The sequence below is a fragment of the Hyla sarda genome, unplaced genomic scaffold, assembly GCF_029499605.1.
Source record: "Hyla sarda isolate aHylSar1 unplaced genomic scaffold, aHylSar1.hap1 scaffold_165, whole genome shotgun sequence".
NCBI classification, from domain to species: Eukaryota; Metazoa; Chordata; class Amphibia; order Anura; family Hylidae; genus Hyla; species Hyla sarda.
The window spans coordinates 362,515-375,168 of record NW_026608288.1 but is presented as its reverse complement, the minus strand read 5'-3'; the positions used below and the strand labels follow the sequence as shown (position 1 = coordinate 375,168).

Here is a 12,654-nt window from a genome sequence, read left to right as displayed (position 1 = left end):
ATACTCTTCACCTTGTGGCACTCACCCTTGGTATCCCGGCCTTCTGGCTAGGATCAGGGACATTTTTATAGATCCTGCCGGATGATCGGGCAGTATATATTCACTTATTTATTATTTTTGTATGTCATTGAGCCACTTTGTGTGTTTTGTTTGTACACAGGATTGTCAGGATGCAGTGGCCCTTCTGGGTGTCCCTCCTAGGGGTCTAGGGGAGGTGTGTGTGGCCATTTGGTTCCTTACCTCCCTGCAACCCTTGGACATCTTGACTTAGGTTAAGATACCATCAGTATACGGCTCCATGGCTGATGCCTTGGCTAATGCCTAGGGTGAAGCCAAGTGCATTTGTGGCCCCTTAGTAGCTTCGGCAAAAAGGGGCATCGAACCTGGATCCTTGCAGGTGCCTTTTGGCCCAGAGGTGAAGGGTAGGTTTGTTGGTGGGCCTCTCTCCTGTTGGAGAAGGGCTTAGCGATAGACCGCATCCTCTGTGCATGTTTTTTAGTGTGACACGTTTGCACTTTTTCTTGCACTTTGGGTGGTAGAGAGAACTTGCCTCGGCTCTTAAAAAGAATGTCTGGTTACAATTTGTAACATTATCCAGAAAAATCTAGCTTCATCCTCCGGATCAGTTCCATACTGGGGACTCTATAAGCAGGAACAGAGGGGCAGACCTGGTCCAGCCATGGGGGTCAAGGTCAGTCATTCTTTTAGAATCTAATACTATGTATCCCTGTAATGGCCTCTCCAGGTGTCCATACTTCTCAGCCTTTTGGCTAAGATCAAGTGTAGTATCTGTACTTCTCAGTGGTTTAGTCTTTGCCATTGATGTAGGATGGATGCTGCATGGAGGAGCAGGTGTACCGGGGCGTTCCGGGGCTAGTGCCAGAGGACCAGCTCAATGGCTGCCCTGATGTGACCTGTTTCCTCCGGGTCTTGCCATGAGGTAGAGGGGTGTAGAGCCAAGGTACATCTGTGCCTCAGGGAGTGGTGACCCTGAGGTGCCGAAACTCCCTGGGTGAACACACTGCACCATATACTCTTCACCTTTGGCACTCACCCTTGGTATCCCGGCCTTCTGGCTAGGATCAGGGAAATTTTTATAGATCTGGCCGGATGACCGGGCAGTATATCTGCACTCATTAGGCAGACAGCAGGCGTGTGAGACCAAATGGGACTTTAGGAGGCTGCAGCGCGAGTTGTGGTCACTGTAAGGCCTGCTCCAGTGTGGCTGGGACGTCAGAGAGGAGGAGACCAGAAAGAGCTTGAAAAGGCACTTTGAGGAGAAATCCAAGCGAATCGTCTTTCGTTCCAAGGTGGAGAACCTGGAAAAGAGTGAGAAGTGTAACTCTTTCTTTTTCAGGAAGCTCCATGCTGGCCACACGCCCCTGACTGAACTGCGAGATGAGACCAGACACATGAGGAGGGGCAAGGAGGAGGTGATGGGGGTCGTCTCGGTCTTCTGCAGCAATCTCTACACCCCAAAGTCATCTGACCCTGAAGCTGCCGAGAGGTTCCTGTCAGGTATCACTAACGTTGTTGATCCCGCAGGTGCGGCGGCTATGGACGATCCCTGTGCCGCTAAATCCTTTAAGTCCGGCAGGACCCCGGGCAGTGACGGTCTCCCGGTCGAGCTCTATGTAGCGCTGGGGGACCTGATCTGTACGGACCTGTTGGAGGTGTACGAGGAGAAGGTGGGGGGGGGGGGGGCAAAATGCCTCCATTGTTGAGGGAAGGGATGATCACGATCTTGTATAAGCGGAATGGGGATAGATGTGACTTGAAAAATTTAATGTGGACTACAAGATCCTCGCCAAGGTGCTAGCCAACAGGCTGAAATCTGTCATCGGGCAGATCGTCCACCCGGACCAGACCTGCGGCATCCTCGGTCGCATGATCGCCGATAGCCTTGCCCTTGTAAGAGACACGGTCTATTACATCCAGGACCATCGGGCCCGCGCCGCCCTGGTCAGTTTGGATCAGGAGAAAGCGTTTGACCGTGTCTCCCACGCTTTCATGGGCAGGGCTTTGCACAGGCTGGGTCTGGGGAAGATGTTTTGCTCTTTTGTTAACATCATGTATTTTGATACTTGCAGCATGGTGTCGGGGAACGGCTGGAAGACTGACCCCTTCCCAATTCTTTCAGGGGTCAGAAGGTTGCCCTCTTTCACCTCTTCTTTTTGTTTGTGATATAGAGCTCTTAGCTGAGTCTATCTGGCATAATGGAGAGATCAGAGGGATCACTGCACCAGGACCAGATCGCTACGAGGTCAAGCGTTTGCTCTACATGGATGACGTGAAAATCTTCTACGCTGACCATCGTTTGGTGACTGCACTCATCCAGACCTGAGGACTTCGTCAAAGCTTCGGGGGCAAAAGTCAACTGTGGGAAGTCGGAAGCCATACTCTTTGGGGAGTGGAACCTAGCTTCTTCTGCCCCCTCTACTGTTAAACCAGACTTCATCCAAATCTTGGGAGTCTGGTTCGGGAAGGAAGGAGCGGCCCTTAAGTCTTGGCAAGACAGACTGGCAAAGATGGGCAAAAATTAACTCTAAGATTGGACTGTGGAGCTCCAGAAAGCTCTCGTTGGAGGGCAAAACACTGGTCTTGCAGAGTGAAGTTTTGCCTGTGCTCCAGTACACCGCACAGGCCTGGCCTCCCCATGCCACCGTTTGCAAGGCCATACCCGGACCGCTTCATCTGGGGCAAAATGGACAGAGTCAAGCGGACCGTGATGTATAAGGAGCCCTGCAAGGATGGAAAAGGAATCCCTTATATCCCCACTTTGCTTCGGGCTTCCTTTGCATGTGTCAGCGTGCAGGGGACTCTTGTGGAAAAGACTGGCTCAGCAGGCAGGTCCATGTCTCGCTTGTTTCTCTTGCCCCTCTGGTGACAGCTCTGCTGGGACAAGTGGGACAGCTCCATCCCCTACAACTGAAAGACTCCCTGGTTCTATGGGGACCTGGTACGGTTTGTGAGGAAGCATCAGCTGGAGGGACTGAAACCTGATCTGTGGAAGCCAAAGACCATCTACAAGCTCATCCGAGCTAAGGACTTGTTGGAGCTCGTTCTGGGGCTCCCTGCAGCCACTGCAGAGACTGTATGGACTAATATGGCCTCAAAGCGGCTTACCAATGGACATAAGGATTTGTCATGGATGGCCATTAAGGGAGGACTATCTCTTAGGTCGTTCATGCATGCTCGCGACCTGTGCAGAACCCGGTACTGCCCCCATTGACCCTACGTGGAGAAAACATCTTTGCACATGTTTTGGTAGTGCCCTTTGCGCAGGGTCTGTTGGATGCCCTGGAACACAAACTCAGAGACTCTGTACCCAGGAACTTCCTATCGTACCATTTGGTGCTTTACGGTCTGTTCCCTGGGACCAAAAACGTGGAGGCCTGGCATCTTATGAACTGTTTTAAGGGCATAGTGTGGCTTGCCAAGAACCACCTCGTAATCAACAGGGAGAACATGTCCGTCCGGGACTGCCGCATGTTCATTTGGAGCCTGCTGAAAGACTATTCCATCTTGGATAGCCCGGCCGTCGATGAAGGAGAGGGGAGAAGACCCCTCTCCTTCCCACTTGTCCCCCTGAAGTTATATCCTAGTAGTTTGGCCCTGTGATCTGCCTTCTCCCTACCCCCACATAGTCGCCCACTCCCCAATGCCCCCAGCCCTGCCCCATAGCCCACGCCCCTATCCCGAACACAGATTGAATTGTTTGGCTTTCTCGATTTCTTGTTCTTTTCTCTTACAGAATTGAGCGGAGTGTTAGTGTAGCATGTGGTACGGTGTATAGCTTAGTGAACCTTTGCTGTGTATTGTACTGTCATGCTTTGTGTGATTGTAGTTTATTGTATGACTTGTAATGACTGAACGATCAATAATTTCACAGGTCGCATGCTCGCGACCTGTGCAGAACCCGGTACTGCCCCCGTTGCCCCTACGTGGAGAAAACATCTTTGCACATGTTTTGGTAGTGCCCTTTGCGCAGGGTCTGTTGGATGCCCTGGAACACAAACTCAGAGACTCTGTACCCAGGAACTTCCTATCGTACCATTTGGTGCTTTACGGTCTGTTCCCTGGGACCAAAAACGTGGAGGCCTGGCATCTTATGAACTGTTTTAAGGGCATAGTGTGGCTTGCCAAGAACCACCTCATGATCAACAGGGAGAACATGTCCGTCCGGGACTGCCGCATGTTCATTTGGAGCCTGCTGAAAGACTATTCCATCTTGGATAGCCCGGCCGTCGATGAAGGAGAGGGATGAAGACCCCTCTCCTTCCCACTTTTCCCCCTGAAGTTATATCCTAGTAGTTTGGCCCTGTGATCTGCCTTCTCCCTACCCCCACATAGTCGCCCACTCCCCAATGTCCCCAGCCCTGCCCCATAGCCCACGCCCCTATCCCGAACACAGATTGAATTGTTTGGCTTTCTCGATTTCTTGTTCTTTTCTCTTACAGGATTGAGCGGAGTGTTAGTGTAGCATGTGGTACGGTGTATAGCTTAGTGAACCTTTGCTGTGTATTGTACTGTCATGCTTTGTGTGATTGTAGTTTATTGTATGACTTGTAATGACTGAACGATCAATAAAGCTCTTTCAATAACGGCCGCTCCAGCATTCCCTGCTTGTTCAGTGTCTGCACACAGCTTACATCCTGATATGGACCTCTCACTTATATGAGTGCCCCTTTATATAGGGGACGTATCCTACTGCTTAGCCTGGAGTGTAGGGGAGACATTTTTAATTGCCTTAGTGTCAATGAGTCTGAACAAAGACATAATAAGCATTATATTCTCTCCCAACCAGGGCTCAAGTCTTACAGGAACGTGTGGGAACTGAGTTCCTGCCCTTTTTCCACAGCAGGAACACCGGCTCCGTTAGCAGGACCAGCCCTTAAAGTGATACTCCTGTGCCCCAGCCTTCTGAACATCCGGTCTGATGTCACAGCCACCCCCCTCGTGACACCACGCCCCCTTCATTGATGTCTATTACAACACGCCCCCTCCCATAGACATCAATGGAGGGGGCGTGGCCGTGACATAACAACCGCGGCCGCTGCTCCAAGCCTTCTGAACCGGATGTTCAGAAGGCTGGGGCACAGGAGTATCCCTTTAAATGTAAATCTTGGCTGAGTTCCCACACTTTTTTTTCCCAGGACTTGACCCCCGGCCCCCGACCCTCCTGAAATCTGATGCTGTTTTTATTCAATGATTCCGAGCCCGGCCCATGTAGCAGGCCAGAAATTATGGCCTAGTTACCCAGCATACACTGCATCGGGTCTCCTTAACGTACCTGTTGGAAGTTCTTGGTGGCGGCTCTTAGGTCCATGTACTTGGGGGTCCCCAGCAGAGGGATTGGGGTGGGCCCGGGGGGCAGTGAGGGGTTTCCATGCTGTTTGGACCATGAGAGGAGAATGTAGAGAGTGAGGAGGAAGACTAGAGACAGAGCGAGGATAGTGAACGGCTCCATGGCTCCTGGGAAAGGAGAAAACAGAAGATTATATCATTAGCTATTGTGAAATCCTCAACGTGGCCCGTTTGGTGCCAACAACCATGCCATGCTCACCACCAACAACCATGCCATGCTCACCGCCAACAACCATGCCATGCTCACCGCCGACAACCATGCCATGCTCACCACCAACAACCATGCCATGCTCAGCGCCAACAACCATGCCATGCTCACCACCAACAACCATGCCATGCTCACCGCCAACAACCATGCCATGCTCACCGCCAACAACCATGCCATGCTCACCACCAACAACCATGCCATACTTGCCACCAACAACCATGCCATGCTCACCGCCAACAACCATGCCATGCTCACCGCCAGCAACCATGCCATGCTCACCGCCAACAACCATGCCATGCTCACCACCAACAACCATGCCATGCTCACCACCAACAACCATGCCATGCTCACCGCCAACAACCATGTCATGCTCAATGCCAACAACCATGCCATGCTCACCACCAACAACCATGTCATGCTCAACGCCAACAACCATGCCATGCTCACCGCCAACAACCATGCCATGCTCACCGCCAACAACCATGCCATGCTCACCACCAACAACCATGTCATGCTCAACGCCAACAACCATGCCATGCTCACCACCAATAACCATGCCATGCTCACCGCCAACAACCATGCCATGCTCACCACCAACAACCATGCCATGCTCACCGCCAACAACCATATCATGCTCACCACCAACAACCATGCCATGCTTACCGCCAACAACCATGCCATGCTCACCACCAACAACCATGCCATGCTCACCACCAACAACCATGTCATGCTCACCACCAACAACCATGCCATGCTCACCACCAACAACCATGCCATGCTCACCACCAACAACCATTCCATGCTCACCGCCAACAACCATGTCATGCTCAACGCCAACAACCATGCCATGCTCACCGCCAACAACCATGCCATGCTCACCGCCAACAACCATGCCTTGCTCACCACCAACAACCATGCCATGCTCACCGCCAACAACCATATCATGCTCACCGCCAACAACCATGCCATGCTCACCAGCAACAACCATGCCATGCTCACCGCCAACAACCATGCCATGCTCACCACCAACAACCATGCCATGCTCACCACCAACAACCATGCCATGCTTACCGCCAACAACCATGCCATGCTCACCACCAACAACCATGCCATGCTCACCACCAACAACCATGCCATGCTCACCACCAACAACCATGCCATGCTCACCACCAACAACCATGCCATGCTCACCACCAAGAACCATGCCATGCTCACCACCAACAACCATGCCATGCTCACCGCCAACAACCATGCCATGCTCACCACCAACAACCATGCCATGCTCACCGCCAACAACCATATCATGCTCACCACCAACAACCATGCCATGCTTACCGCCAACAACCATGCCATGCTCACCACCAACAACCATGCCATGCTCACCACCAACAACCATGTCATGCTCACCACCAACAACCATGCCATGCTCACCACCAACAACCATGCCATGCTCACCACCAACAACCATGCCATGCTCACCACCAACAACCATTCCATGCTCACCACCAACAACCATGTCATGCTCAACGCCAACAACCATGCCATGCTCACCAACAACCATGCCATGCTCACCGCCAACAACCATGCCTTGCTCACCACCAACAACCATGCCATGCTCACCGCCAACAACCATATCATGCTCACCGCCAACAACCATGCCATGCTCACCACCAACAACCATGCCATGCTTACCGCCAACAACCATGCCATGCTCACCACCAACAACCATGCCATGCTCACCGCCAACAACCATGCCATGCTTACCGCCAACAACCATGCCATGCTCACCGCCAACAACCATGCCTTGCTCACCACCAACAACCATGCCATGCTCACCGCCAACAACCATATCATGCTCACCGCCAACAACCATGCCATGCTCACCAGCAACAACCATGCCATGCTTACCGCCAACAACCATGCCATGCTCACCACCAACAACCATGCCATGCTCACCACCAACAACCATGCCATGCTTACCGCCAACAACCATGCCATGCTCACCACCAACAACCATGCCATGCTCACCACCAACAACCATGCCATGCTCACCACCAACAACCATGCCATGCTCACCACCAACAACCATGCCATGCTCACCACCAACAACCATGCCATGCTCACCACCAAGAACCAGGCCATGCTCACCACCAACAACCATGCCATGCTCACCGCCAACAACCATGCCATGCTCACCACCAACAACCATGCCATGCTCACCGCCAACAACCATATCATGCTCACCACCAACAACCATGCCATGCTTACCGCCAACAACCATGCCATGCTCACCACCAACAACCATGCCATGCTCACCACCAACAACCATGTCATGCTCACCACCAACAACCATGCCATGCTCACCACCAACAACCATGCCATGCTCACCACCAACAACCATGCCATGCTCACCACCAACAACCATTCCATGCTCACCACCAACAACCATGTCATGCTCAACGCCAACAACCATGCCATGCTCACCAACAACCATGCCATGCTCACCGCCAACAACCATGCCTTGCTCACCACCAACAACCATGCCATGCTCACCGCCAACAACCATATCATGCTCACCGCCAACAACCATGCCATGCTCACCACCAACAACCATGCCATGCTTACCGCCAACAACCATGCCATGCTCACCACCAACAACCATGCCATGCTCACCACCAACAACCATGCCATGCTTACCGCCAACAACCATGCCATGCTCACCACCAACAACCATGCCATGCTCACCACCAACAACCATGCCATGCTCACCACCAACAACCATGCCATGCTCACCGCCAACAACCATGCCATGCTCACCGCCAACAACCATGCCATGCTTACCGCCAACAACCATGCCATGCTCACCACCAACAACCATGCCATGCTCACCACCAACAACCATGCCATGCTCACCACCAACAACCATGCCATGCTCACCACCAACAACCATGCCATGCTCACCACCAAGAACCATGCCATGCTCACCACCAACAACCATGCCATGCTCACCGCCAACAACCATGCCATGCTCACCACCAACAACCATGCCATGCTCACCACCAACAACCATGCCATGCTCACCACCAACAACCATGCCATGCTCACCACCAACAACCATGCCATGCTTACCGCCAACAACCATGCCATGCTCACCACCAACAACCATGCCATGCTCACCACCAACAACCATGCCATGCTCACCACCAACAACCATGCCATGCTCACCACCAACAACCATGCCATGCTCACCACCAACAACCATGTCATGCTCACCACCAACAACCATGCCATGCTCACCACCAACAACCATGCCATGCTCACCACCAACAACCATGCCATGCTCACCACCAACAACCATTCCATGCTCACCACCAACAACCATGTCATGCTCAACGCCAACAACCATGCCATGCTCACCAACAACCATGCCATGCTCACCGCCAACAACCATGCCTTGCTCACCACCAACAACCATGCCATGCTCACCGCCAACAACCATATCATGCTCACCGCCAACAACCATGCCATGCTCACCGCCAACAACCATGCCATGCTTACCGCCAACAACCATGCCATGCTCACCACCAACAACCATGCCATGCTCACCACCAACAACCATGCCATGCTTACCGCCAACAACCATGCCATGCTCACCACCAACAACCATGCCATGCTCACCACCAACAACCATGCCATGCTCACCACCAACAACCATGCCATGCTCACCACCAACAACCATGCCATGCTCACCACCAACAACCATGCCATGCTCACCACCAAGAACCATGCCATGCTCACCGCCAACAACCATGCCATGCTCACCGCCAACAACCATGCCATGCTCACCGCCAACAACCATATCATGCTCACCACCAACAACCATGCCATGCTCACCACCAACAACCATGTCATGCTCACCACCAACAACCATGCCATGCTCACCACCAACAACCATATCATGCTCACCGCCAACAACCATGCCATGCTCACCACCAACAACCATGCCATGCTTACCGCCAACAACCATGCCATGCTCACCACCAACAACCATGCCATGCTCACCGCCAACAACCATGCCATGCTTACCGCCAACAACCATGCCATGCTCACCACCAACAACCATGCCATGCTCACCACCAACAACCATGCCATGCTCACCACCAACAACCATGCCATGCTCACCACCAACAACCATGCCATGCTCACCACCAACAACCATGCCATGCTTACCGCCAACAACCATGCCATGCTCACCACCAACAACCATGCCATGCTCACCACCAACAACCATGCCATGCTCACCACCAACAACCATGCCATGCTCACCACCAACAACCATGCCATGCTCACCACCAACAACCATGCCATGCTCACCACCAAGAACCATGCCATGCTCACCACCAACAACCATGCCATGCTCACCGCCAACAACCATGCCATGCTCACCACCAACAACCATGCCATGCTCACCGCCAACAACCATATCATGCTCACCACCAACAACCATGCCATGCTTACCGCCAACAACCATGCCATGCTCACCACCAACAACCATGCCATGCTCACCACCAACAACCATGTCATGCTCACCACCAACAACCATGCCATGCTCACCACCAACAACCATGCCATGCTCACCACCAACAACCATGCCATGCTCACCACCAACAACCATTCCATGCTCACCACCAACAACCATGTCATGCTCAACGCCAACAACCATGCCATGCTCACCAACAACCATGCCATGCTCACCGCCAACAACCATGCCTTGCTCACCACCAACAACCATGCCATGCTCACCGCCAACAACCATATCATGCTCACCGCCAACAACCATGCCATGCTCACCACCAACAACCATGCCATGCTTACCGCCAACAACCATGCCATGCTCACCACCAACAACCATGCCATGCTCACCGCCAACAACCATGCCATGCTTACCGCCAACAACCATGCCATGCTCACCACCAACAACCATGCCATGCTCACCACCAACAACCATGCCATGCTCACCACCAACAACCATGCCATGCTCACCACCAACAACCATGCCATGCTCACCACCAAGAACCATGCCATGCTCACCACCAACAACCATGCCATGCTCACCGCCAACAACCATGCCATGCTCACCGCCAACAACCATATCATGCTCACCACCAACAACCATGCCATGCTCACCACCAACAACCATGCCATGCTCACCACCAACAACCATGCCATGCTCACCACCAACAACCATGCCATGCTCACCACCAACAACCATGTCATGCTCACCACCAACAACCATGCCATGCTCACCACCAACAACCATGCCATGCTTACCGCCAACAACCATGCCATGCTCACCACCAACAACCATGCCATGCTCACCACCAACAACCATGCCATGCTCACCGCCAACAACCATGCCATGCTCACCGCCAACAACCATTCCATGCTCACCACCAACAACCATGCCATGCTCACCACCAACAACCATATCATGCTCACCACCAACAACCATGCCATGCTCACCACCAACAACCATGCCATGCTCACCACCACTTACATTTCCTTTCTTCCCCATTCTGATGCTCCGTCTAAACGCTTATATTTATTTTGAGAAAAAAAAAAGATTCAGGAAACCTAGGTTGCAGCAACTTTATTGGTAAGTACGTCCCAAAACTCATACAGTCTGAACTGGAGACCATCCCCCCCCCGGACACAATATTCATTTCCCAAAATTCTACAGTCTTAAAGGGGTACTCCGCCCCTAGACATCTTATCCCCTATCCAAAGGACAGGGGATAAGATGTGTGATCGCAGAGATCCCGCCGCTGGGGACCCCTGCTATCTCCCTGCGGCACCTGGCGTTCGTTTAGAGCATCGGGTGCAGCGCCGGAAGCTCGTGCCGTCACGGCCATGCCCCCTCTATACAAGTCTATGGGAGGGGGCGTGACGTCACGAGCCACCATCCCACATCGAAAGTCCTCCAGCACCGACGAAGTTCGCTCCATGCACCGGATGTCTGGGGTGCTGCAGCCGAGATCGCGGTGTTCCCCAGCGGCGGGACCCCCGCAATCAGACATCTTATCCCCTGTCCTTTGGATAGGGGATAAGATGTCTAGGGGCGGAGTACCCCTTTAAAGAGACACATATTTGGGTTAAAAAAGCTATTATTTTACATAAACCACATTCCTGTCTCCCTGTAACCCCCAGAGATGTCGGGTTTACAATAGTGAATCAGGGCCATTTTCTTGTCTTACTTGTACAGTAATAGAAAAGCTGTAACCATGGTGATCTTATTAATCGTATCGACCCACAGAATAAAGAGAACGTGTTATTTATACCGTAAAATCCACTGTGTAAAAGCGAAGCCCGACAAAAGTTGTACATTTGTGGCTTTCTTTTGAATTTCCTGAAACAAATAATATATTTTTTGGTTGCGCTGTACATTTTATGGTAAAATGAAATTAAATGCCCAAAAAATAAAAGACTTTCGGCTCCTAATACATTTTACCAAATGATAACAAAGAAACAGATCTACTTGATTTGGCTGCAGCTCTGGCTCACCCTGCCTTAAAGGGGTATTCCAGGCAAAAACTTTTTTACATATATCAACTGGCTCCAGAAAGTTAAACAGATTTTTAAATTACTTCTATTAAAAAATCTTAATCCTTTCAGTACTTATGAGCTTCTGAAGTTAAGGTTGTTCTTTTCTGTCTAAGTCCTCTCTGATGACACCTGTCTTGGGAACTGCACAGAGTAGAAGAGGTTTTCTATGGGGATTTCTAAACTGGGCGGTTCCCGAGACAGGTGTCATCAGAGAGGACTTAGACAGAAAAGAACAACCTTAACTTCAGAAGCTCATAAGTACTGAAAGGATTAAGATTTTTTAATAGAAGTAATTTACAAATCTGTTTAACTTTCTGGAGCCAGTTGATATATATAAAAAAAGTTTTTTCCTGGATAACCCCATTAACCCCTTCATGACCCAGCCCATTTTCACCTTCAGGACCTGGGCATTTTTTGAAAATCTGACCACTGTCACTTTAAACATTAATAACTCTGGAATGCTTTTACTTATCATT

At 51.6% G+C, this 12,654-nt stretch overlaps 1 protein-coding gene and 1 non-coding gene across 2 annotated transcripts in view; one reads left to right on the top strand and one right to left on the bottom strand.

Moving 5' to 3' along the window:
• LOC130311603 (cytochrome P450 2C20-like) overlaps window positions 1-11,978 on the bottom strand; it is an 88,619-nt gene extending 76,641 nt beyond the window's left edge. The window contains exons 1-2 of the mRNA XM_056552498.1: window positions 11,914-11,978; window positions 5,294-5,475 (exon numbers count right to left, since the gene is read on the bottom strand). Coding sequence (XP_056408473.1) covers window positions 5,294-5,475; window positions 11,914-11,959 — 228 coding nt within the window. The 5' untranslated portion in view covers window positions 11,960-11,978. The remainder of the gene's footprint in view (window positions 1-5,293; window positions 5,476-11,913) is intronic.
• On the top strand, window positions 751-943 carry LOC130311609 (U2 spliceosomal RNA). The gene has a single exon (XR_008859927.1). It is a non-coding gene; the product is annotated as a U2 spliceosomal RNA (small nuclear RNA).
• Window positions 11,979-12,654: the final 676 nt, after the last annotated feature.